The sequence below is a fragment of the Helianthus annuus genome, chromosome 9, assembly GCF_002127325.2.
Source record: "Helianthus annuus cultivar XRQ/B chromosome 9, HanXRQr2.0-SUNRISE, whole genome shotgun sequence".
Lineage (NCBI taxonomy): Eukaryota > Viridiplantae > Streptophyta > Magnoliopsida > Asterales > Asteraceae > Helianthus > Helianthus annuus.
In genome coordinates, this window is record NC_035441.2 from 180,722,232 (window position 1) to 180,748,573 (window position 26,342).

The window sequence follows — 26,342 nt, forward strand, 5'->3', positions numbered from 1 at the left end:
GTAGTTTATTGAGTACGAGGGCAGAGCATTCTTCGCCTAAATTAACTAATTGCAAATTTTCAATTTTCTTTTTATGTGTAAGGAAGTCCCTCATAAATTTAGAGTATTTGGGCATTTGGGTTAGGACTTCGATAAAAGGAATATTGACATGCAATTGTTTTAACAGACTTTCGAATTTTGCGAATTGCTCATTGGTCTTTTGACGAATTAACCTACCGGGGTACGGAACTCGAGGAGCCTTGGTAGGCTCTGGTGATGGGGGAGAGTTCTTTTCCTGCAGATGTGTTGGCATTGTTTCTTCCGTTGGTGGAGGTACTTCTGCAGGCCCCACGGTGCGGTTTCGTAGTGTGATGAGGTGAACTTGCGCCTTTGGGTTTGTTTCGGTATTGCTAGGTAATGCGCCTTGCGGTCTCTCGGAAAAATTTTGTGCTAGTTGATTTATTTGTTTTTCTATGTTTTGAATGCTAGCTTGTTGATTCCTAAAATTAGATTCTAATTGTAGAAATCTTTCCGAGTTTTTCTTATCAGTGTCGGAGACGAGGCGAGATATAGTATCTTCGAGCCTTTCTCGTCCACCTTGTTGTTGAGTGAAATTTTATGACTCATTTCTTGATTGCTGAAAGTTTGTTCGTTGGGTTTGTTGGTTACTACTATTGCCGGTTTCCCTCCAACCAAGGTTTGGGTGGTTTCGCCATCCTTGGTTGTAAGTTCCCGTTGGAGGACCCGACGGCCTAGGTCTATTATCAATGTAGTTTACCATTTCTTGTTGATCGTCCGTTTCTTTCATGCAACTCCAATTTTCATGTGACCCACCACACCCTTTACAAGCCATAACCGAGACTGTTTTTGTCATTTCTAATTTTTTTATTTTTGAAGAAAGGGCCTCGATTTGGGCTTGTAAAGAGGTGCTTTCGTCGACCTTATGGGCGCCCGGGGCGATAGACTTATTTCCCCGGGGAGTGTGCCATTGAAAATTGGTTTGAGCAATTTCCTCAATCTGATTATATATTTCGTGTGGGCGTTGATTACCTAAAAGTCCCCCGGAGCTAGAATCAAGTGTCTGCCTAGTGTGTGGCAACAATCCATTGTAGAAAGTGGATACTTGTTGCCATATTGCGAGGCCGTGATGGGGACACTTGTGTAATAGCTCCTTGAACCTTTCCCATATTTTATATAAGGATTCCCCGTCCTCTTGTGAGTATGTATTAATTTCAGCCATTAATTTAGCAGTTTTAGAAGGAGGGAAATACTTATATAGAAACTTTTGGGCTAGTTCATCCCAGGTGTTTACCGATCCAGCTGGGAGGGTGTTGAGCCAAGCTTTCGCTCGGTCTTTTAGTGAGAATGGAAACATACGGAGGCGGATGGCGTCGTTTGACGCTCCATTGATCCGAAAGGTATCACATATTTCTAAGAAATTAGTTATATGTAGATGAGGATCCTCGTCCGCAAGCCCATGGAAGGTTGCGGAGTTTTGGAGCATTTGTATCAAATGCGGTCGAAGTTCGAAGTTATTGGCTTCGACATTCGGAGCATTGATAGCGGCGCCTAGATTACCTACGGTGGGCCGTAGATAATCCATAAGGGTACGTTGGTCCGCCATTGGGGGTGGATCACCCGAAACCTTCTCTTGGTTTTTGGCTTTTAACCTTTTTCTGAGAAAGCGTTCGGGTTCTTCTAGCGGTTCCTTTATGTCTTTATTGGAACTGGAGCTCATACACTATGTGAGGACGGCGTCGGGTTCCAAGTCCTGCAATAAAAACAGAAAAGAACGTTGGTCAGAAGGTTCACCACGGCCCCGTGTTGAGCGAACACGGCCCCGTGGTCGGAATTACAGTGATTGTTTTTCAGATCCCAGTTACTGGAAGTTGGACACGGCCCCGTGTTGCACCGGCACGGCCCCGTGGTCAGCCTTCTTTAACTTGAAAAACAAAAACTGCCAGTAACGTTGCTGAGCACGGCCCGTGTCCGACCAGGCACGGCCCCGTGCTGAGCTCTGCAGAAGCTGAAAATCTAAGAAAAATCCTAAAAAAATTAAAGAAAATAAAAATATGATTAGGCCGTTGATTCCTAACTTTCTTAAAATCCTTGTGTCCCCGGCAGCGGCGCCAAAAACTTGATGTGCGTGAAGTGTGTTATATTTTTGATGTATATTTAAGCCCCTTTTACACTTTTAGCCAAGTTTTAAATTTATAAAACACGATATTTACTAACACTAAACACACATGTGGGCAAGTGCACCCATCGTAGACGTAGTATAGTGTTGGTAAGATACCGAGGTCGTCCAAGGACACAAGAGCTTTTAATACCGGTTTATCCTCAACGTCTAATCAAATCAAAAGGTTAGAAAAATGTTTTTAACTAAGAAAATAAAAACTAACTAAATGCTGAAAAATAAAATAATAAAAACAGATAGACAAGATGAATCACTTGGATCCGACACGTGTATTAGTATAACCTTTGATTATTTTTGCACTTTTGCACTTGTTTAAGAGATTATCTTAGTTATTGTAGTAGGCCCCTCTTTTGAAGGCGACGTTACCCTCAACCCAGTAGTTTGAGTCAGCAAGGATACAATCCTAAAGGGTCGGATTATTGAAAGATAATGAATTAAGTTATTAATGCAAATTGTGGTAGGCCCCGCTTTTGGCGGTGACGTTACCCTCGGCTAAGTAGTCTGAGTCAGCAGGGATACAGTCCTAAATAGCCGGGTTATAGTATTAATAGTAGTTAACTTATGAGGGGGTCAAAGAGTTTGGATCCCCGCCATCCAATACCTATGGGCATTGAAGGAGATCCTACTAAATTTGACCCAGGTCCCAAGCAGGACCTCTAAACGCTGAACAAGGGCAAGACCCTTACCAAACCGTTCCCTTAACCCCCGACCAGGTAGCCAACATACCTCCATATAGACCGTGGAGATATGAATGGTGAAAATCTTTTATTTTATATAGACAGTAAAATAATGCCAAGACACCACGGACAAACGATAAGGAAAGATCACCTTCAACATAAGTAACTAGTTATTAAAGTCATTAATACAAAACCAAATAAAAAGTGCAAAAGATTAAAAATAAAAAGTATTATACTAAACACTTGTCTTCACCAAGTGATGTAAGAGACTTAGGCAAACATGGCCTTGATTGTCAAGAACTCTTATGATCAATCTTGGATCCCGAGACGACTCACACACTCTACGATGGACAATGGATGATGGTGGTGGATGATGGTGTTATGGTGGTGGTGGGTGGTGGATGAGGTGTGAGAGAGGTGGTGTGCCAAGGGATGAGAGAGAATGAAGCCAAGCTCCTCTATTTATAGGCTGAACAGAAGGCTGGACACGGCCCCGTGCCCGCCTGGCACTCTCTCTCCTCATTAATTGTAATTGCGAATTACAATTAATGCGCCTGCTGTACTTTCACCACGCCCCCGTGCTCGCTGGACACGGCCCCGTGGTGGGCAATGGAAGCTTCTACTGGTTTGTCTTTTCTGCTGCTTCCTGGGCACGCCCCCGTGTTCGCTGGACACGGGGCGTGTTCAGACTCTGTTTCTTCTCCTTTGCCTTGGGAGGTGCCGTTGAGGGTCCGGGCAGTCCACTTTTGTTCCTTTTCTTGTATTTATGGTAGAATTAGCTGTCTTTTTGCTTCTTTTGTGATTTTGAGCTCATTTCATCCTGAAAATACAAAAGGAAGACAAAAACACTCTTTTTCCAACATTAGTACTTAAAAAGGGTTAGTTTTATGCCTTAATTGATGTGATTTATATGTTGCATTTTACACACATCAACAAGCTCGCGCATGAGCTGAATACAGAAACAACAAGTCCACGCAGGGACTGATTACAACTAAGCAACAAACAACAAGGTCTTCAGTGACCCCTCCTCTTGGACTTCCCCTTCAGCAAGTCTGACAGACCCTTGAAGAAGCCTTGCCGCTCTCTGCGGTCTTCTCGAACTTCTTGTTCGACCTGGTTCAACCTATCAAGAACCTCCTACTGACGTTCTGGCGGAATCAGCTGTGGCTGTGGCGGCTGGTACATAGGTGGAGGTGGTGGATGCTGGTACCCATAAGTCGGGTAACCAGTGGTCCATGGTCCTCCATATGGTCCTTCAGGGTGAAGAGCGTTGTAGTCCCGAGCTACTTGATATGGATCGACCTCCGCATAGCCGAAGTTGTAATGAGTATGCGCTGGCTGCTCAAAGGGGTTATACGCTGCTGAACCAGCGTATGCAGGGATCGGGTTGTCAAAACCCAACGGAGGTGCCATAGGCACTGAGTTAATTTCTGGAATGGGGCTTGATGGACCCCCCATTTGTGGTTCTTCCTCTTCCTCCTGAAGTGGCGGATAATGGCTGCCACTTGATGGTTGGGGTGTGCTGATGCGGACACCCCCTCGCACGGACATCCGTGCGTTCGACCTCCTCCGCCTCGGTGGCTCCGGAGGCGGCTGCTGTTCCACTGGTGGTGGTGGTGGCGGAGTGACTGCCACAAATCGTTGATCCTCAGAAGGATCTTGCTGTTGCTGTTGCTGCTGTTGCTGATACGGGGACGAGTGTTCAGAAGACGTGAAGTACCAGTCCTACTGCTTGAATCTTTCCTGATAACTGTCCGGACTGCGATACGGCGATCCGTGGAATGATGACCCATCCGAGATTTCGATGGGGTGGTTCGGCGTTCCTGTAGCAGGCTCCATGGGGTCAGTATCCTCGTCCATGTCATTTTCCTCAGAGAAGTGGTCTTCCGGTCCAAGTGGGTTAAAACCCACAGGTTCTGGAAAATGTTGGCCGGGTTGAACCGGCTCTGGAAGGTTGGAGTTGGGTCACCAAAGGAGTGGTGAGAGTTGGATCTCTGCAGAGGTATAAAAGAGGGTGGTTGCTCGTTGGGCTCATTTTCTGACTGGGGCCCAAATGAATGCTGGTAAGAAGGTGAAGAGCTAAGGGAGACTGACCGTCTCCCTGGTTCTACATAGAGCCTCCACGGCTCTTGTGGACTAGTGCTCATGGTGATGGACGGGGTACGCCGGTGCGAAGGCCCGGCTTCGTGGTCGTGACCGGTGACAGGGGCCTTGCCTCGTCCGCGAAAAAATCTTGGTGGCATGTTGACCTGCATACAAGTTTTAGATAACAACAACAACATATAATAAGACCCAAAAATAAAACAAAACAGAGTTTGTCCTATGTTCTTTGTCTAGACTCGGAACTCGAAGAATGTGCAATTCGTGCACTGAGACTAAACACAAAAGACTAGTGTTTAATTCACTCAGTGTTGGCTCTGATACCAACCTGTCACACCCCTAATTTCCACATGTCACCGGTGGGCCCGGTGGGGGATTAACGTGACGTAGTTGATATCATCATAGTCAAACAACACAAATTATATTGCACAGCGGAAGCAAAGATAGATTCATTTCAACTTAATTTATTGTAATATTCGAGTATCACAAAATGTCGAAATAGAATCCACAGGCAGAATCAAATAAACAGGAAACTTCATTTCAACAGACTTCATGCATCCTAAGCTTGCGAGACTTCTATGGATGCTTAAGGAGTGACCAGCCTATTACGCGTAGTACCTGCACTTAGTCTTTTTGGAAAATACGTCAGTTTACACTGGTAAATACAATTTAACTGACTCATTTTGAAAATGTTTAAAATTGATTTAAATGCACGTGGCATAAAACTTTTTATAACTTGGGACAATTATTTGCTTAATAATCTTGTAAAAGAATTACATGTTCGTTCTGCGTTCAGTAGCCCGGGTTCGTTCCGGGTTAAGGATTAATAGACACACCACTTAATATAATTCCGCCGCGAGACTTCTCTCGTACCGACGATTATACATGTTATACAGAGCTACGGGTGTACGCCTACACCCGAGTGCTAAGGTCGTGGCCATTCTTTGAATGATGCCAATGATATCCGGGACATGGTCATTAAGCCCCCAAAGGCGTTAAACAAACAAAACAGCATTTTCAAACGGGTTCATTTGACTGCACATAACCAAGACCGGTTATGGTCAATTTCCCGACCAAGCGGTATTTTATATACCGTACCCCAAGCCCGTATAGGGAAAATAAGTTAAACGTATTTACCTGAGCAAAGTATAAACCAAATATAACAAGTGCAAGTAGCTTTTACTGAGCTCCTAGATCTGGAAATTAAGGTTTTAATAACCTATTAGAATCCTAACGGGTCTTAAGCTTAGACCGGTTAGTTTTATATAAAGATTACGGTTTTAAACGCACAATAAGGCGAAGACCGTTTAAGAATGTGGTTTTGACCCAACAAGCTTGCACACTTGTTTTATATGGGTAATATAATCACATTCTGAATTTTGAGACCAAAAAGATATGGTTTGACCCGTTTCGGCTAAAATGGCCAAACTAGTCACTTAAGCCGATCCGAACGCGTATAATGCGTAACGAGTAACCATAAGAGTCAAATACAAGTTTCTGAAGTCAATATGCTCAAAATATGTTGTGATATCAGAATGATATCTTCCATTATGCCCCAAATGATTATAAACCAAAACTATGCCTCAAAAGGGCGTTTTGGTCATTTTAAAAGGTGAAAAAGGATTAAAATGATAACCTAAGTTACAGGTCTGATTACATTAGTAAATATATTTAATTTACTAAGTTATAACAGTAGGGTATCAAATTTATGTGAAATTTATTATCTTTAACCTTACTATGCACCGTAGGGGCATTTTGGTAATTTCACATGTGCCTAAAAGGTCAATTCTGGAAATTCTGAGTTCAAAACATTTGCCTACTATTTAAAATATACAAGTATACTAATTACATCAGTAGGTTCAAACCCTTATGCTAAATAAGGTTCTAGTGCACACTTATGCGTTAAAAATGCCTAAAAAGGCGATTTGGAGCCATTTCCGGGTTTTCTGTAAAAAAGCTTATATTTTTAATATTCCAGAAGGCTCAAAATAATTTATTTTTCATAACAAATCAGCAGGAATTGGTTTGAGGTCAAAAGGATTTGTAAAACTCAATTTATGGCTAAAAAGGGCAAAACCGGCATAAACCGAATTAATCTTAGAACACTAAGTTATGCTCAGCCTAAAAATAATTAAAAATCACCAAAAATCCCAAAATATTAATTTATAACATTGGGTAAAAAGTTTGGTATAAAAATTTGGGTTTTAATAGGTTATACGTAATTTACGCCATTTAATTAGTAAAGAAGCTCTTAATTACGCTATTGAGCATAACTCTTAATCTAGACCTCAAACTGACTTCAAATTTTGGGTGCAAGTTTATAAATCAGTAGCTAAGGTGCCTACCCTTTTATATTTTCAAAAATCACGTTTTAAGGTCAAATGGGCATAATGGTCAACATATAAGCGATTAACGGAAACATGCATGTGAATAGGATATCCAATGAACCAAGTTGTATAATCTCAGAGAGTTATACTAATATGTAAATAGGTTCAAAAGAAGCTCTAAGGCAATCCTAATCTTGGCTTAAACGGGTCAGAACTAAAAGTCAAAGCAGAAGTCAAACTTTGCGACTTTCGGCTCCAACCCGAGCCTAAACAGAAAATTGTCGAGTTGAACATGTTGGAACATGTTCTTACTTTAATTACCAAGTTATTTTAATGATCAAACAGATTGCATGTAACCTACATTGCTAATTATGCATTAATTCGCAAATAGTCATTTCTGTTGACTTTTTATAATGTACTTTGACTCGACAATTAGCATAGTTAGAGTGGGATTCTGGAATTACCCTTTTAAGGGTTTGTTACCCACATAATTACCTACTTAAAGGTACTTTTAATTCGGGATATTAGTGAGTAATTATGGACTAATCCCGAAGTCAAACCTTAATTACGATGGTTTGACTTTTAGCTAATTAACTAAGCTAAAAGTAATTAGAGGGGATTAAGGACACTTACAAGAGTCCTAAGAAGGATTATGGAGCCTAAGAAAACTTGATAGCTGTCCAGGAGCTCCAGAAGTGAAGATGCAAATGAATGATCAAATGGTCACAACTCTTGACCCTTATATAGTGCACCCATGAGCTCAAGATCAAGACATGCAAGTCTACAATTGATGTGTGATCACCCCAGGTGTCCCTATGTGGCTAAAAACTGCCTAGCAAGTCCCATGTTTCGAAAAACCACCATTTAAGTTGGTGCAACAGGCTGAACAGGCAACTGTCCAAAACCTGCTGCCAGCGACAGCCTTACGGACCGTAAGCTTAAGGCCTTGCGGTCCGTAAGCATCTCTTGCAGACCGTATGCTGAATTGGTTACGGTCCGTAACCGACCTTTGCTGAAATCGCCCAGGTACCCTCCTTACGGACCGTAAGCCTTGAGCCTTGCGGTCCGTAACCGTTGGTCAGAGGACAAAAATTTGTAAACTTTTAAGTCTTGACCATGCAATCAAACCATTTCCGAATTCAGTCCATCTTTTTCAGTAGTGGGGCCATTGGCTCAGCCATTGCATGCTTGGATAGGTCTTACATGTTTCCTCCTTCATGTGACCTTTTATGGGACTTGTAAAGTGACGGAAACACCAAGAACAAGTCTTGGATTCCCATTATAGTTAACAAGCTTCATAGTTATTCTTGATTCCATTTACAAGGATTTTATTTAGTATTTTCAGTAGTAACAAACCTTACTAATCCGAAGTCCATAATAAAGATGGAACTTTATTTATTTGGAACCAACCGGTTATCATGTAGGATGTTTATCAAATGATTTAAGGATCTTGGGATTTATAAAATTCGGGTCGCTCAGAGGTGATTTAATAACATGTCGCCCTTGGGTCGTTCAGAGGTATTTTAAATAACATGACGCCCTTTTTATTAAAAATCCTACCATACATCTTTTTATTTGATCCGGTTTTCCTGACACGTCTGTCTCTCATGACACGTGTCTTTATTTCAATGGACAGGAATTTCCGAGGTGTTACAGCCGAGGTCCTGGGTTTTCGTCCAGGGGCAATTATTCTAAGGGTATTACTACCAGAGGTCGTGGTAATCGATGACCTCCTCATTTCCAGTTATGCCGAACCACCGGTCACTATGCTTCCTCATGTCCAAAACTTCATACTTTCGCCACTCAAGCTCCTAATATAGATGATGATTTAGCTAAGGCGTTTCATGCCCAATGTCATGTTCACAATAACACCCCTGATTGGACCGGGGATTCTGGCGCAACTGATCATATGGCACCTGATGAAGAGTGTCTTCATCACTCTACTCCATACAAAGGTAATAATCAGGTTGTTTTTGGTAATGGTAAGAAACTCCCAATTACTCATACAGGGTCTTATAAACTTTGCAACAATATTAATCTGCGTAATGTGCTTGTTGTTCCAAATCTCACAAAGAAATTGTTATCTATAAGCAAGTTGACGGCCGATCATTCTGTTGATGTCTTATTTTCTCAGCATTATTTTCATATTCAGGATCGCAAGACAAGACAGGTTCTTGCAACAGGGAGGTGCGTTGATGGACTTTATTTGCTAAACGATGGACCACAAGTTTTTGTTGCGGATGTTTCCAATAAAGCCTCCTATGAATTATGGCATGCCCGTTTGGGCCACGTTTCTTTTGACGTTATTTCTATTTTGAATAAATGTGGTCTTTTATCAGTTAATTCTTTGTTACCAAAACCTGACATTTGCACATCGTGTCAACTTGCTAAGGGACATAGATTACCCTTTGTTTCTAATGACAAACGTGCCTCTTTTCCATTAGATTTGGTGCATTGTGATTTGTGGGGCCCTGCTCCTATTACTTATGTTGATGGATTTCGTTATTATGTCATTTTTGTCGATGATTACTCACGGTTCACTTGGTTTTATCCTCTTAAAAGCAAAACAGGATTTTACGCAGTTTTATCTGCATTTATCAACCTTGTCCAAACTCAGTGTTCCAGAAAAATAAAGGTCTTTCAAAGTGATAGCGGCACTGAGTTTGTAAATCACACAGTTCGCAAAATATTTGAAGACAATGGCACGTTTCATCGATACTCATGTCCATACACGCCCCAACAAAATGGGCGTGCTGAAAGGAAACACCGACACATTGTAGAAACTGGTCTGGCTATGTTATTTAATTCACATGTTCCGGCTCAATATTGGACCGATGCATTTACTTCGGCTACCTACATTATTAATCGAGTACCAAGTCCTCTAGTCGACAACAAGTCTCCTTTTCAATTATTATTCGATCATATGCCGTGTTATGCTAATTTTCGGGTCTACGGTTGCCAAGTATTTCCATATCTACGTAATTATGCAAAACATAAACTTGAGCCAAGAAGCCTCCCGTGTGTGTTTATTGGTTATAGCTCTACACACAAAGGTTTTCGGTGCTTGGATCCGGGTTCCAATCGGGTTTTTATTACTCGCCATGTTCGCTTCAATGAAACCTTATTTCCCTTTAAAACCACTAATTCCGCATCCCCACCTCACACCTTGATCCTTACTTCCTTTTGCGATGATATATCCATCCCACCTGTTGTGTTCAATACACCTCAAAAACCTTCAACTCAAACTGACCCAAACTACTTCCACACACCACTTCCTAATCCTAGCCCAACCACATGTCCACTGTCCCACCCAACTGATCCACTACCTACAAACCCAACCGGCCCCATCTCTACACCTCTTCCACCCGGCCCACACTCCCCTTCACCTACACCCACCGAATCTGAATCTGAGCCCAGTACCGAACAAGCCCAGCCTTCCCCAACCGAACCTACTCCTACCGAACCTTCACCTACACCCACCGAACTTACACCTACATCACCCGAACCTACTCCTACACCAACCGAACCCACCGAACCATCCCAACCGCACATCAATCCTCCTGCACCTATCCCACATACATCCACCTCAAACACTCACCCTATGCAAACACGAGCCAAGGCGGGTATTTATAAACCTAAATATCAAGCGGACCTAGCTTCCCTACACTCTCATGCTTTACATGTGGCTTTAACTTCTATTGTTGAACCCCGGGGCTTCAAGTCGGCTTCTAAAGATCCAAAATGGATGGAAGCTATGAATGAGGAGATAAAGGCGCTTCATCAAAACAACACATGGACATTAGTTCCACGACCCTCCTCTGCTAATGTAGTTGGTTCAAAATGGGTGTTTCGTGTGAAATATCATTCGGATGGCTCCATTGAACGTTACAAGGCGCGTCTAGTGGCTCAAGGTTTTACGCAAGTACCGGGGTTGGATTTTTCTCATACCTTCAGCCCCGTCGTTAAAGCTTCCACGATACGCATTGTCTTATCACTAGCGGTGCTTAACAAATGGACATTGCATCAACTAGACGTTAAGAACGCATTTTTAAATGGCAATCTAACGGAAACCGTCTTTATGGAGCAACCACCTGGTTTTGTGCATTCACAACTTCCAAATCATGTTTGCAAATTATCTAAGGCCTTATACGGCCTCAAGCAGGCCCCTCGAGCGTGGTTTCAACGTCTTAGCACGTTTCTTCTTTCATATGGCTTCACTTGCAGTCGTGCCGACACCTCTCTTTTTGTTCTCAAAAAGGATTCTCACATCATGTATCTACTCGTCTATGTAGACGATCTCATACTCACAGGTAATGATGAAACTGAGATTCGCCATTTTATTTCTCGTTTGAACCGTGAGTTCGCCATTAAAGATCTTGGGGATCTTAGCTATTTTTTGGGTCTAGAAGTTCTTTACACTGACACTGGTCTTTTTCTTACACAAGCTAAGTATGCCACTGATATACTTCTTCGTGCTAAGATATATGACTCTAAACCCGTAGGCACCCCATTGGCTCCACACGAGTCCTTTACTGTTCATGGGACGCCATTCTCGGATCCCACATTATATCGATCATTAGTCGGAGCTTTGCAATACTTAACGATTATTAGACCAGATTTGTCTTACGCAGTGAATCAACTCTCTTAGTTTCTCCAAAATCCCACTATTGATCACTTCAGGGCAGTGAAGCGTCTTCTTCACTATGTTAAAGGGACCCTTTCCTTTGGTCTTACTTACAGCCGCCCACACAAACCTTGTGTCATTGGTTATTCTGATGCCGATTGGGCGCGTTGCCTAGACACCCGTCGGTCAACTTACGGCTATTCCATTTTTCTTGGTGGGAATCTAGTGTCTTGGAGTGCAAAGAAGCAACCTACTATCTTCCGCTCCAGTTGTGAATCTGAGTATCGTGCCATGGCGAACACTGCTGCAGAGCTTGTCTGGATTACTCATCTACTGCGTGAATTACATGCTCTCCCTCCGACTCGCCCTACGCTTTTATGTGACAACAAGAGCGCTTTATTCATGACCCAAAACCCGGTCTCTCACAAGCGTGCAAAACATATCGACTTGGATTATCATTTTATTCGGGAACTTATTAACTCTGGGAAACTTTACACTAAGTTCGTTCCGACCAATCTTCAGGTGGCTGATATCTTCACCAAAAGTCTTCCACGTGCTCAATTTGAAGTCTTTCGCAACATGCTTCGTCTTGGACTGCCACCGTTTCGATTGAAGGGGGGTAACAGCTGATGATTAGCCAATAATTATGTATTCTTTATATATAATTTCTAGTCAATGTTGTATGTATGGAAAGGAGTATTTCTCTCCTTGATTTCTGTTATTACTTGCTGTATATATTCATCTATTGTAAATGAGAATAATCATCAAGGTTGATTTCTTTCAGTTTATGTGTTTTATTTTTATTTTTTAGATTAATTATTAGTAAATACTAGGAGTTGGTGGTGATTAAATTATTTTTGTTTTATTTATTAAAATTATTTTAAAGTTAAAAGACTAAATTAACCTTATGTGACCAAAGTTAACTGAAAATTTAACCTGGTTAGTGATAAAGGACGAAAGGTGTAACAAATTTTTCAAATAAAGGATTGTAACTACAGTTATTGAAGTTAAAGGCTATCCATTGCAATTCGATACAAACATAAAGGACGAAAAGCGTAATTCACCCAAGAGTTAATTAAACTAATTGTGTGGATGATTATATTAGAGATGTAGGAACTAGGTATACTTTTCGATTAAAATTAATAACTAAAAATATAATAAAGATGCTCTTGCTTATTACAAAACCATATGCCCAACGTCTTTAGAATAATTTCAACCTTACCTTTCCTGTTTGTACGAATGTGCGGTCGTCCGCTGTAAGAATAAAACTATTGTTGTTGATGGTTTTGGTTGGGTATTGTGTTTGACATGGGTCCTTTAAAACAGAGTTCGCCCTTCTTCTTAGCCGAATACATATATCTCTCAGTATACAACAATCGGAACAATATGTGTATTGTTGGATATGGCTCTTGCACCTAAGATTCCACCGGGTTATCCGGTGTTCTTGTTTTTGTGGAAAATATGAAGTTGTGAAATAGTTTTTGAGGGCCTCTCATGTTGTTGGAAAGTTATGGAAACTAAAAAGAGTGCAATCCATCCTTTTATCGAGTATAAACCACCATGTTCATTAACCTTGTAATAAACAAAATAATTAATCTTGTAATAATTGAGTTTTAATTGTATTAAAATGGATTTGAAATGGTCAACAAAGTTGTTATTCATGATATGAGTTAAGACATATTAGTTGACAAGGCTTATTACTATCTGTTAATTAACCAAGGCAAATGAATAATGTTTCTGTTTGATATTTATATCTGATCTCTGATTTGGTTATTATATTTTCTTCCATGTTTTTCGTTTTTGATTGTTCAAACCATAGACCTTGAGCATCGGCATTTCACATAGAAGAACACAAACCCAGAAATAATTATATATACAACACATATACACATAGTTATTTGTGTCCAAAATATAGTGAAAACCCATTTTCATTAATATTTCCAACGGATATAATCACTAAGTTTTATTTTTTACACATTTGATCCTCACTCTTTGCTCAAGCGTAATACAAATGGTTCCTACACTAAATGTTTATTAAACTTTTATGTTAAGTATGTGTGAAAAGTATATATACCCGTTACTATTAAAAATTAAAAAATAGAGTAAAATGCACGGATAGTCCCTGTGGTTTTGTAAAATAACACCTATAGTCCCCAACTTTTGGAAATTACACCGGTGCTCCCTGTGGTTTGACAATTTGTTACTCGGATAGTCCCTAGAGTGGATGGAGGTTAGTTTTTGATGTTAAATGAAGATAAATTGACTAAAATACCCTCCATGAAAAAACAATAAATTTAAATATAAAAAGAAATACCCACTTTCTGCACACTAAAATTCCCTCTTCAAAACCACTGGAATCACCACTTTCTTCCTCAATTTCACGTACCGGTGGTGTTTCTATTAAAGTTTTACGCTTTTCTCCGCGGCTTTTAACGGCCTCCATGGCTTTCAAATACTCCTCAAACGAAGGTTTGAATTCTTGTTCTTTGTCAATTACTATACTTGAATTTGTGTTCGCCATAGCAATTTTTCCCATTTTTTTAGGTACCATCAAAACAGCTTGTGTGAAATGTAATCCTGGGGTGTGATAATCTGGAGGTGTGATTGCATTTTTGTCGAAGCGATTGAAAACTAATTGTGGATATGGTAGTGTTACTACTGTCATTGCAACTGAGGAACCGAATTACATACAACAACGATGGATGTAGAGATGTAGAGAAGGTAAGGTTAGGTACTCATGGGATGTGTAAGTGAGGTTTAAAAGGGCGTTCAGGTCCAGTTTTAGTCCATGTGGTTTCAATTGACATTTTTACACCCAATTTTCAAAATTCTATAAGTTCTAGTCTCTCACATTTTTGTTTCAAATTGCATCAATGACCCTGCTGCCTAGCACTGTCTAATTCTAATGGCATTCGGGTCCAGTTTTAGTCCATGTGGTTTCAATCTGATGTTTCCGATGTACCTTCAAACTAGACCAACATCAGATTCGCCGAAATCATTCATCTTGGTTAACATCAGATTCGTCGGAATCGAAGGTTGTGATGGTGGTTGTGACTTGTGGTGACAGTGGTTCGCCGGTATATCGGTGCGGGTTATTGGTTGCCGGTGGTTTGGTGGTGACTGTAGAGGATGGGGGGTGTAGGTGGTGGTGGGAGTTGCAGATGATGAGATGATGTGAGGAAGTGAGATAAGATGAGGGTATTTCTTTTTATATTTACATTTGAGTTAATTGCTCGGATGGTCCCTGTGGTTTCAAATTTTTTCACGTTTAGTCCCCACCTTTTGAAAATAGCAGGTATGCTCCCTATGGTTTATCATTTTGTTACTCGGATAGTCCCTGAGTAAATGTCAGTTAGTTTGAAAATAGCATGTATGCTCCCTATGGTTTGTCATTTTGTTACTCGGATAGTCCCCAGAGTAAATGTTGGGGGACTATTCGAGTAACAAAATGACAAACCATAGGGAGCATACATGCTATTTTCAAAAGGTGGGGACTAAACGTGAAAAAACGTGAAACCACAGGGACCATCCGAGCAATTAACTCTTTACATTTATTGTTTTTTCATGGAGGGTATTTTAGTCAATTTATCTTCACTTAACATCAAAAACTAAGCTCCATCCACTCCAAGGACTATCCGAGTAACAAACTGTCAAACTACGGGGAGCACCGGTGTAATTTTCAAAAGTTGGGGACTATAGGTGTTATTTTACAAAACCACAGGGACTATCCGTGCATTTTACTCTAAAAAATAAATAAAACTCTATGTACCTCACACATAAAGTCGAGGGTAAATTACTTTTTTAGTCCCTGTGTTTTATGCGTTTTAACTAGTTGAGTTCAAAAGCAAAAAGTTTAACGACCTGAGTCCCCATAAGCATTTTTTTTAACCATTTGAGTCCAAATTTTTAACACTGTTGGAATTTTTTGGTTAAGTATTGTTAAATTACCAAAATACCCTTATAATTAAAAAATAAAAATCCCCTTATCCCTTTCATCTTTCTTTCTCTCTAGACCACCATTAACACCACTACCGTCACCACCACAGCCACAAGAGAATCTCGTCAATCAAACACGAAATCAGGTAAATAACCTTTTCACTTGATCTTTATTTGTTTAGTTTATTATGAATCTGCATCTATTTTCGATCTGTGTAACCGTATTTAGCCCTAATTTGTATGTAAAACCCTAATTTCAACTAATTTTGCAAGTTTATGAGAGATTTTACCGTAGTTCATTGTGAATGATCCACATGTACACTGAATTGATATGATTTACACTCGAATTGTTTTGATTCTGCGTCTATTTGGATTTGCATGACTGTAATTAGCCCTAATTCGTATATTAAACCCCAATATTTAACTAATTTTGCAAGTTTATGAGAGATTTTGCGGTAGTTATTTTGTGAATGAAGCACCTGTAGACAGAATTGCTTTGATTCACACTTTAATTCTTGTGATTCTGCGTATGTTATGATTTGTGCAACTGTAATTTAGCTTTAATCAGTATGTAAACCTCTAATTTTTAACTAATTTTGCATGTTTATGCTAGATTTTGCGGTAGTTCTTTTGGAATGAACCACCTGTACACAAAATTGCTTTGATTTTCTGGTTTTCCGGTGATTTTAATTCTGTATTTACACTCTAATCTAAAGCTAAGATTGGAAAACCATTGATAAAAACGTTGATATCCTAATTGTTGAACTCTTGTTAGAAGAATTTGGTTAATTGCAATCTTGTTGTTGCTTTCCTTTGTATTTGGGAACAGAGGACGTACCTTTACGGTTCCTGAACATGAACATGGAGTTTCTCATGATTTACAGCTTTCGAACTCTGCTTCGTCACAAATTCTGCAGCATATAACCTCTGATGCTGAATATATAAACTGATCGTCGATGTTTAATCGAACTTCTGTCATCGTCTTTACACAATTTCTTTATTTTCTCTCTCTATATATATATCTATTTCTTTCTGCTCGGTGTCTCTGTTTCGTGGCGAGCTTTGAGCCTTTTTGTGTTGATGGTGGTCTAGAGGGAGAAAGAAAGATGAGAGGGAGAGATGAAGAGATAAGGAATATAACAGATACAGAGATTTTTTTTATTTTTTAATTATAAGGGTATTTTGGTCATTTAACAATACTTAACCAAAAAATTCTAACAGTGTTAGAAATTTGGACTCAAATGGTTAAAGAAAATGCTTATGGGGACTCAGGTCGTTAAACTTTTTGCTTTTGGACTCAACTAGTTAAAACCCATAAAACACAGGGACTCAAAAAGTAATTTACCCTAAAGTCGATGACAGTCTTGAAAATCTTTTAGGCTTCGCTCGCGCAGGTTCGAACCCTGCTGTCGACGAAACTGTTTTTAATCAAAATAGTTTCGCTTTTTTTTTTTAATAAATTTTTATCAGTATCGACTTTTAGGGTTTTGTGCACTCTTTACCCTCTGAAATTTTGGATCACACTCCACCTTACCAATTGAGTTTCTGATCCCCAAATTTTCTTTCTTCAGATTCCAAATCAATGGAAGAAACCAACAAATCGACACAAGAGTTAGCAATTGAGGGGCAAAAATATCTAGAAGATACAATAGAGTCAGCTTTTCAAATTTTATCCTCCATGAACGATGAACTCTGTAACCCTCATTTCTGGTCCACTGCATCTCCACCTAACGCCCATCATCACGCGCCAAACAACGGCGATGCCACGTCATCTGACACCACACATCAGTCTGAGACTGGTGGTGGAGCTCTCGATGAAGCACGTATCCGGCACAGGTCATCTGTTGCCGCTCTGCGCTCCGTTATCAATGCTATTCCCAATTCTAGAAAGGTACATTCTTATTCTTTTTTCTTGTTTTAATAAGAATGTTTTTTTTTTCTTTTCTGTTTGTATTATACGTTCCTTTATGTGATTATTGAACTGATTACAATGCTTGTAGTTGAGAATGATTAGGGCTTTTTATGTGTTGCTAGAGAACTGGATGATTGGTTATGTTTGACCTTGAATTTTGTTGAATGTTTTGTTTGTTAATGGTTAAAATTTAAGACATTGAGAGGCTGGGATGAGCGGGAACACTATGCTCCACCCTTTGTGGTGCTGCAGCAGGAAATCACGCCCGGAGGTGGATGTGGAATGATTCCCCTCACCGTAAGACTATACGGAGTGGGAGGGCTTGAAAAGGGGGCGTGAAGCGCCATGTGGTAGCCACGTCAACACACGTCAGAAAAGTGGCGTGGTGCAAAAAGGGCGGGGTGGGATGGGGCGTGAAAGGGTGGCGTGACACGTGGCACACACTTTTTTGTTTATTATTCATTTATTCTATATTTAAAAATTATAACAAATCTATTAAATTAAAAAAAAACATTAATAATAATAATAAAATAAAACATAGAAAATAGAAATTACATAATTCAACTTAAATATTAAACATTACATAATGAAAATTAAACATTAAACCTAAACATAAATAAACGGAAAAACATAATTAAACAAAAAATCTTATTATTTGCCACGCCAAAACGTGTTTGAAGTCACGGCCGCACGTATGCTTGTAGTTGACGAGGACCACTTGAATCATGTCGTCTTTTGTGAGCTCATCATCGTCGTTTTGCACAGCGTTGAAAACCGTCTCAAATCTTTAATTGTTCGAACGAATACTCCTGAAACGTGAAGAAGGTGCATCCCCGGTTCGGGTGGTGTCCGCCCAATAAATACAAAATTGTTGGATAATCCGTCCCCAAAACGGACCCGAGGGATCACGACTCACGAGGCCTATGGTTGGTAAGGGTTGCGAGCGAAGATTCACACAACGCAATGTCCTCTTCTTCGGTTCATGGAATCGTGGCTATTTTATATAAGTTTTTGAAGAGAGAAATGAGATGAAATGGGAGTTTTTGTGTGGTAAAATTGTTAGAATGGGTTAGATTATATAGGAGGAGGTTAATTTTTGTATAAGTAGTTTAAAAAAAAAAAACCGTGTGTGTGTCTGTTGTGTGTGTGTGTGGGGGGGGGGGGGCTATAAGCCACGAATCAATCAAAATGAGCCACGTCGCCAACCAAAGCTTCACCACGCCAGTGAAGAACTTGCCGCCTCCAACCCCACGCCGCCTTCTACGTTGTATGCGGGCCGGTGTGCCCGGCGTGGAGGGGCTTCCACGCCGTGTTCCCACCCCTACTCCATATGGTCTAATGTCATTTCCGACTTCCACCAGTTAAGGGGCTTTTTATGCTCATATTTTAGGAACTAGTGATGGTGTTGAGTAATGATAGGAACTTGTATTTTCATGGCTTTTGAGAAATGGTGGAGATGATGCAAATTAATTTAATTTTCCCTTTGTTTTGGATGTACCAATCGGTTAAGTTATGTTGTGAAAACATCTTTTTTGGCTGTTTATGTGGTAACTGACCTAACATGTGTTTTCACCCTAATGAAGGCCAAGGCTTATGATAATGATCCAATGTCAACTGATGAGTTGGATGCCGAGAAGCTGGAAGAACGGGCTTCTGAATTAAGGAAGGTATGTCACATCGTAAGAGCTTGGAAACAATAATAGAGAAAAAAAGCATACCTTATGCTTCAAAATTTTCTAACACATGTTTTATATGCGTATACATTTTAGGAGCTTGAGGATAAAAACAAGTATTTAAAGCTTCTCATAGATCAGCTTCGAGAGCTTATTACAGACATTTCAACTTGGCAAAGTCCTGTAGCAGTATGAAGCTAATATGCCTTTTTTATAACAATGGTTGAACTCTAATAGATAGGCAAGTTGTTTTTGCGGTTTTGTATGTGTAGTGAAACTTTGCTATTTTAATATTTTAAGTTGTGCAACCTGTAATGATATAGCAGTTATTACCAAATTAGTTTTTACATGAAAGCTAATCTATCGACCGTTTTAGTTTTATAACCAAGGAAAACAATACCTAATTATGTGCCAAACCTTTGATGGTGCTTATTGTTTGCTAGTGAATGCGTAAAATTCAGATATGGGTCAGGCTGGGTTCAAAACGGGCTTGGTGGAACTGTCCATTTTTTATTGCGGGCCAAAATGAGTCATGTTTTCGTGATGGGAGTATGGATGTTCAGCCCATTAGAGATAAGACGTTGAACCTGATGGACCCATTTAATAGGGGTATATATCAGCTAAAGTTATCGCGTGTGTTCATAATCTTTGTATAACGCCAAAGATTCAGTTAGGTTGCTTTGATTTGATGCCAATATGTTACTACGATAAAAGAAAGAACAGGAACAGAGAGGGAAAGGGTTCAATTCATTTCATCGATAGGATCCTTGTCGATTGATGCCGAACCCAAACACAGGTTTTTATCAAGTACACATTGCATGGCATATTTGAAGAGTTTGACCAAGGTTCAGAAGATTTATCAAAAGAAACATTTTCAGCTTTAACATGAGCACTAGAGAAATTCTGCACAGGAGTTTGCCAATCATTGCAAAGGCTCAAAGTTAAATCTATTGTGTATTCACTATCATGAAGATTCTTGATAAGATTCACAACTCCATTGTGAGTTCCAGAATAGTAGCTCCCTTTGACCCGACTGCATGAAAGGTTGATTTGTTTCAAAACTATTTCGAGCCATGAAAAATCAGAATTTCTATATGTATAACAACAGCCCCTTGAAAATTCAGAATTTCTATATGTATAACAGCAGCCTCTTATGATCCCTATGAGACGGAAGGGTGTGGGGAACGTCTTTTGTCTTTTAAATCAAATAGGAATCGTGGGTAATGCCGTAATGGCTTCTTTTGCGCGGCTCTTTTGTCTTTAAGACCTTTAAACTCTTGTAACGACTCAATGAGAACATCTTCGTCCGATACACCACTCCTACGATTGATATCCCTCCTAGTCAATGGGAATGTCTTCGTCCAACACCACATGCCACGTAGGGCTTGCCAATCAAGGGTTTGCCGAGAGATGCTGCGACCCACGGAGTGGGTTTACCACCTTGCCAATGTTTCCGCTTGCTTGTCGAGTGGGTTTGCGGAACCCATTCTAAGTAGCATTAAAGATACTGTTTTCTTTGATCATCCCCTTGCAGTTTCGAATAGATAAATTTGTCTTAAGTTGATAGACTTTTTTTTTTTCATAAAAAAAAAAGTAAATAAGTTAATGATAACAGCATCTTTAAGGCTACTTAGACTAATGGGTATGGGGGCCGGCTGAGGCCCGGCTAGGACCGGCGCGGGTCCCCCACACCACCCCCCTCATGTCCGGCCCGGCTCAAGCGGCTCCCCACAGCCGGGTTAGCCCATCCTCTCTCCTCTCTCCTAACACACATACATCTATACATACATACATATATATATATAAAGGGGTTCATCCCCCACCCCCTAGGTTCATCCCCTTCAAGCCGAGCCTACGTGGCGGCTCATCCCCTCCAAGCCCATCCTCTCCATACCCTTTAGTCTTAGAATGGGTTTACATAGTTGAAATAAACTAGCATACAGAAGCTAGACATCAAGGTCGATATGTCCGAGTGGTTAAGGAGACAGACTTGAAATCTGTTGGGCTTCGCCCGCGCAGGTTCGAACCCTGCTGTCGACGGTTTCGTTTTTTCTAACATCAGTATCCTCTTTCAATGTCAATGCTTATTTCATTATACATAATTGCTTCTTCGTATCTGATCGAAACTGTTAAAATACATAACTCAATTTATAACTGAAAAGTTTTATTTTATATTTTTTTTCTAAAAGTTTTATTTTATAATTTTTTTCTAACTTTGTGTCTTGTTCTTTGGGTTTTACTTTACTTTAGTTGGATCTTGAACGTCCTTGGGCTTCTAAATCTTATAAGCCTTGTTCATAATATGTTTTGGCCGCTCTTTCTTCCAAACGCGCATTTTCCCTTCAAAGTCGTCATCTAGCCGTTAACCTGTTCAAGCCTCGCGTATATAAGGCCTTGTTCTTCTCCCGTTGAAGCATCGGTAATCAATAAGTCGATCATTCTTCTAGTTTGGTTCTCTTGTATTCATCTTGTCTTTGTCGATTTGTTTCAATTAGACTTGTTTGATTATGTCCGACTTATGATCAGTGTCTTTGTTCTTGTAATTCTTGTTCAAATAATAAAATCGTTAGATTTTCGACAGAAAGTTATTTAAGCTTTCCTTCTTGATGTTTCTTTTCCACTTCTCATTGTTTATCTTTTATTGTTATGTAATTTTCCTAACGTTTCTATTGAAACATATATCATAAGTAGAGTTCTCTCTATTGCTAGTATGCTTGTTATGTATGCTGTAGGATTATTGTAAATAATATAAGCATATAAGCAAAGTTTGTCGTTCAATGCTTCAATATATATTTAGTACGTTAAGTACGAGTAAAATAACTATACTATTACAATAGGGATCTAACTTTTAAACATAGAAAAAAAATTGACTTAAAAGTTAAAAGGTAAATATTAATACTTTATAAAATGCCAAAACAACAAATTACAAACAAACGGCAGTTAAACGGGCAACAAGCTGCACCGTAACCACTTTTTTAATTGCAAAACCGATCCTACTAAAGACGAAGTGACTCTTAAGGGTTAAGAAATTTCAGATGTCGTAGGCACTAAAATATATGCTTTTATGACCTTTAACAGGTTCATGTTATTTATCTAAATTAACTTTATACTTGTTACGGATTAACAATAGTTCAAGTCGGTTGATTCAAAATCACGGGTTGTTTAATCACCTATACTGGCTATCAGTGGCGGACTTAAAGCTTGCCCAAGGTGGGCGGGCGCACCCCTGGGAAAAAAATTTTTAGTGCTAAGTTCCGTCCAAAATCCCGTCCGCACGCCTTGAAATTTTTCGTCCGCACCCCTTGGAATTTTCCATCCGCACCCATTGGAATTTTTTGTCCGCACCCCTTAGGTAAAAAGTGTTATCAATTTATATTTTAAATTGTTTTTAGTAAACTCTTATTTTTTTAAAAACACTACCTAAATTATATAACTTTTAATACCTAAATAACTAAAGTCAAATAGCCAATACCTTTAACTAGCCCACTACTAAGTCTAAGCCCAATAAACAAACCCAAGAAATCAACAATATTTCTAACTAAAATAAAATAAACAAGCCCAAACCCTTACATATTCTCTCCCGCTCTCTATCATCCCTGCACGCACGCACGCCAGCGATCAGAACATCAGCGACAACAGCAGCCGCATACCACCGTAATCAGCCATCATACCACTGCCGATCGAACACGTGTATTTTTCTTTGTTATTTTTGATGATTTTTGGTGGGTATGACGGAACCGGTAGCCACCGGAAGTGATTTTTTGATGGTAGGAGACATGTGCTTCTTGTTAGTGATGATATTTTATTTTGTGGTGAATTATATATTTATATTTTGTTAGTGATGATGATGATGATATTTTGTGTTTTTTGAAGTGGGTTATATACGATCAGACCTAATGTTTGGGTTTTTTTTTAATGGTGTATATGATGTTTAGATGATTTTTAGTGTGATTTACATTATGATTTCTAGTGTTTGAATACTTGATACATTATGTAATATGTTATGGAGCCATGAACTTATAGATCAATTTGTCTGTGACAGCCAATAGGAACCATGAGTAGGGACGTTATGGCGCGATTTCTCAAGAGGAAAGTTGATACATCTTCCGAATTCGTTGATGTGGATACTCTTCCTTCGGATCCTTATAATCGCAAGCCGATTGAATCATATAATCAACGAGATGAGATTAGAAGGGCATATCTACTAAGAGGACCATATCAACCATTTAGTTTGATGTTCTTTTGTTTTACATGACCCGACCCGACTCGAACCGACCCGATACGAACCAATTTTTTTACTTATATACCTTGGGGCCTAAAATTTTTAAAAATGTTCCGCACCCCCATAAAAAAATTCCTGGATTCGCCACTGCTGGCTATCCATATATTCGGTTCATGGAGAGCTAATGTGGCTAAGGACTGGCTCGAATCCTATTTTATTAAAGCTAAAGATAAAAGATCTATTGCTAATTGAAATGCTGTGAAGATCCACTAACATTGCACTGCCTTTAGCAATTTGGTAAATAGATTATTTTAAAGTTGTTCAACAAAAGTCGATATGTCCGAGTGGTTAAGGAGACAGACTCGAAATCTGTTGGGCTTTGCCTGCGCAGGTTCGAATCCTGCTGTCGACGTTATCTTTTTTGTTATATGTTTTCATGTATTTTTTTTAGTTTTTTTTCATGGAGTCATGCCAGTGTCATGGTACGATTTAAACCAATAAGTAAAACAGTTTTTACGGTTTGGTTCGGTTCGATTTTAATTATGTGACCTTTCATCGTCTTTGACTCTTTTCACTCGTGTAACTTAAGAAATTGCACCAAATGTATAGTCATGTGATACGTGAACCCATTAAAGCGAATTGACATAGCTTGTATATCACACTTTATGCCATAAGTAAAATCGTAAATTCATGTTCTATACAACCAACACCCGCGTATCAACTTTTCACTCATGCAACATCAGAAACCACCTTTTTATTAAGGCTTCATAATACTTTACTACTCAAACTCATGTATCGGCCACATTTTACAGTATCTAGTCCATTGCTCATTTTCTTTCATGTATTGTCTTGTTATTCTCACATAATAATATGTTTATAAAACTCTTTGTATATATATATATATTTTTCACAGTATATTAGACTGTTGGGTTATGCAAATGTTATAATATCAACAATTGGTAAGTACATAGGGGGATGTGATGTGTTGGACGATTTTAGCAACATGTTGACCCGTTTTTAGTCCAGAGAGACATGTTGGATGTTGGTGTGTTCGTTGATAACATCATAAACCTTTCCAAGTAAAAGTAAATATAGACGTTATTTTTACCTCGCTTAACTACGTAATTATTACCAAAGGGCATTTAGCTCAATGGTATCTTAGTGTGTTAACTGGTGTCCCCTCCACTAGAGGTCGATGGTTGAAGTCCCGTTAGCTTAGATGGGTGTGTGAGCTGTTACTATATCAAACCAAACAAAATGGCCAGTCTTGTGATCTCAGGAAAAAGATTATTGGAGGTGTTGTAAGTATTTAGTGCTAAATACATTATCAATTAAATATCAAATGAAAACAAATAAGTCGATATGTCCGAGTGGTTAAGGAGACAGACTTGAAATCTGTTGGGCTTCGCCCGCGCAGGTTCGAACCCTGCTGTCGACGACCATTTTCTTTTTTAAGGGTTTCTTTTTTTTTTTTTTTTTTTTTTTTTTTGCTGTTGCTGTTATTATAAGGATTTTGTACCCTCTGATGGTCCCTGAGATCATTCGGTTTTTATATTAACTAGAATTACGACCCGCCGCAATGCGGCGGGAATTCTTTAGTTATAACTAAGTCGATTTAGGACGCGCACGTTATGTTGAACCTGTCAAACGGGAAAAAATAGACAATGTAAAAACGTTCATCCACACACACATGCACGTTGTGTCGTGTTAACTCGCAAAATTTAGAACGAAATGTAAAAACGTTAAACCAAAGACGCACGTTGCGATGTGTTAAGTCACAAGATTTAGAACGAAGCATAAACATAAAAATTTGCAGAAAATGAAAACTATAAGGGACCAAAGTTGAAAGCTAAAAAAGTTGTGAGGATAGATTGCAAAAGATAAAAAGTTTTGTGTTAAAAGTAAAAAAAACAAATAGTTTTTGGTTAAAAGTAATTTATTAAATACTTTTGGGTGAAAAGTAAAAAAATCATTATTTTTTGCAAAACCCCCAAAGCGAAGGTTACAACAACCATATGCATAACCATTTTTTCTTTGAAAAAACCCCCCAAAGCCAAGATTATAACACATAAGTAAAAAATCAAATTAGAAGTGAAAAATCAAATTAATTAAAGGGGTTAAATTGTATAAAATCGAAACTTTTGAATTAGAAGTGAAAAATCAAATTAATTAAAGGAGTTGAATTACCAAATATTAAAACTTTAAACGCAAATTGTCAAAGATTAAAACTTTAGGGTTAAAAAGGAAACAAATGTTATCAAAGATTAAAACTTTAAACTTAAATTGTCAAAGATTAAAACTTTAGGGTTAAAAAGGAAACAAATATTAAAACTTTAAACTTAACTTGACAAAGATTAAAAGTTTAAGGTTAAAAAGGAAAATTCCATTTTTTTTTTGAAAATCTCCCAAAGCTAATAGTACAACTATCATATGCACAAAGTAGTTGATTATTAATAAGGTTTTAATATTTCACATATAAATTATTAACTAAATCATCATCATCATACTCAGTAAATCTCACCAATAGCAAAGCTAACGTGGGGTCTAAGGAGGGTAAAGATGTAGAAAGCCTTACCTCTACCCCATAGGAATAGAGAGGTTGCTTCCAGTGAGACCCCGGGGCTCGAATAAATTATTAACTAAATATAATACATAATTCAAAGCTTAACTAATAGTTAAATAAAAAAACACAACT

The 26,342-nt window shown here is 39.0% G+C and overlaps 1 protein-coding gene and 4 non-coding genes across 5 annotated transcripts; all 5 read left to right on the top strand.

Annotated features, from left to right (window-relative positions):
* Nucleotides 1–1,118: 1,118 nt before the first annotated feature.
* On the top strand, nucleotides 1,119–1,225 carry LOC118482522. The gene has a single exon (XR_004868556.1). It is a non-coding gene; the product is annotated as a small nucleolar RNA R71 (small nucleolar RNA).
* A 14,655-nt stretch (nucleotides 1,226–15,880) lies between these two features.
* On the top strand, nucleotides 15,881–19,806 carry LOC110879921 (mediator of RNA polymerase II transcription subunit 30). The gene is made up of 4 exons (XM_022128464.2): nucleotides 15,881–15,986; nucleotides 17,412–17,731; nucleotides 19,336–19,419; nucleotides 19,522–19,806. The coding sequence occupies exons 2-4, from the start codon at nucleotides 17,423–17,425 to the stop codon at nucleotides 19,618–19,620; spliced, it is 492 nt and encodes a 163-aa protein (XP_021984156.1). The 5' UTR covers nucleotides 15,881–15,986; nucleotides 17,412–17,422; the 3' UTR covers nucleotides 19,621–19,806.
* Nucleotides 19,807–21,383: 1,577 nt separating this feature from the next.
* TRNAS-UGA lies at nucleotides 21,384–21,465 on the top strand. Its single transcript has one exon. It is a non-coding gene; the product is annotated as a tRNA-Ser (tRNA).
* A 2,512-nt stretch (nucleotides 21,466–23,977) lies between these two features.
* On the top strand, nucleotides 23,978–24,059 carry TRNAS-CGA. The gene has a single exon. It is a non-coding gene; the product is annotated as a tRNA-Ser (tRNA).
* A 944-nt stretch (nucleotides 24,060–25,003) lies between these two features.
* Nucleotides 25,004–25,085, top strand: TRNAS-UGA. The gene has a single exon. It is a non-coding gene; the product is annotated as a tRNA-Ser (tRNA).
* Nucleotides 25,086–26,342: the final 1,257 nt, after the last annotated feature.

Excerpts from the sequence above, each read along its gene's own strand:
- LOC110879921 (XM_022128464.2), top strand. The coding sequence starts at position 17,423 with ATGGAAGAAACCAACAAATCGACACAAGAGTTAGCAATTGAGGGGCAA. Across the intron at positions 17,732-19,335 it reads CTATTCCCAATTCTAGAAAG|GCCAAGGCTTATGATAATGA; the intron begins GTACATTCTTAT and ends ACCCTAATGAAG. Across the intron at positions 19,420-19,521 it reads GGGCTTCTGAATTAAGGAAG|GAGCTTGAGGATAAAAACAA; the intron begins GTATGTCACATC and ends TATACATTTTAG.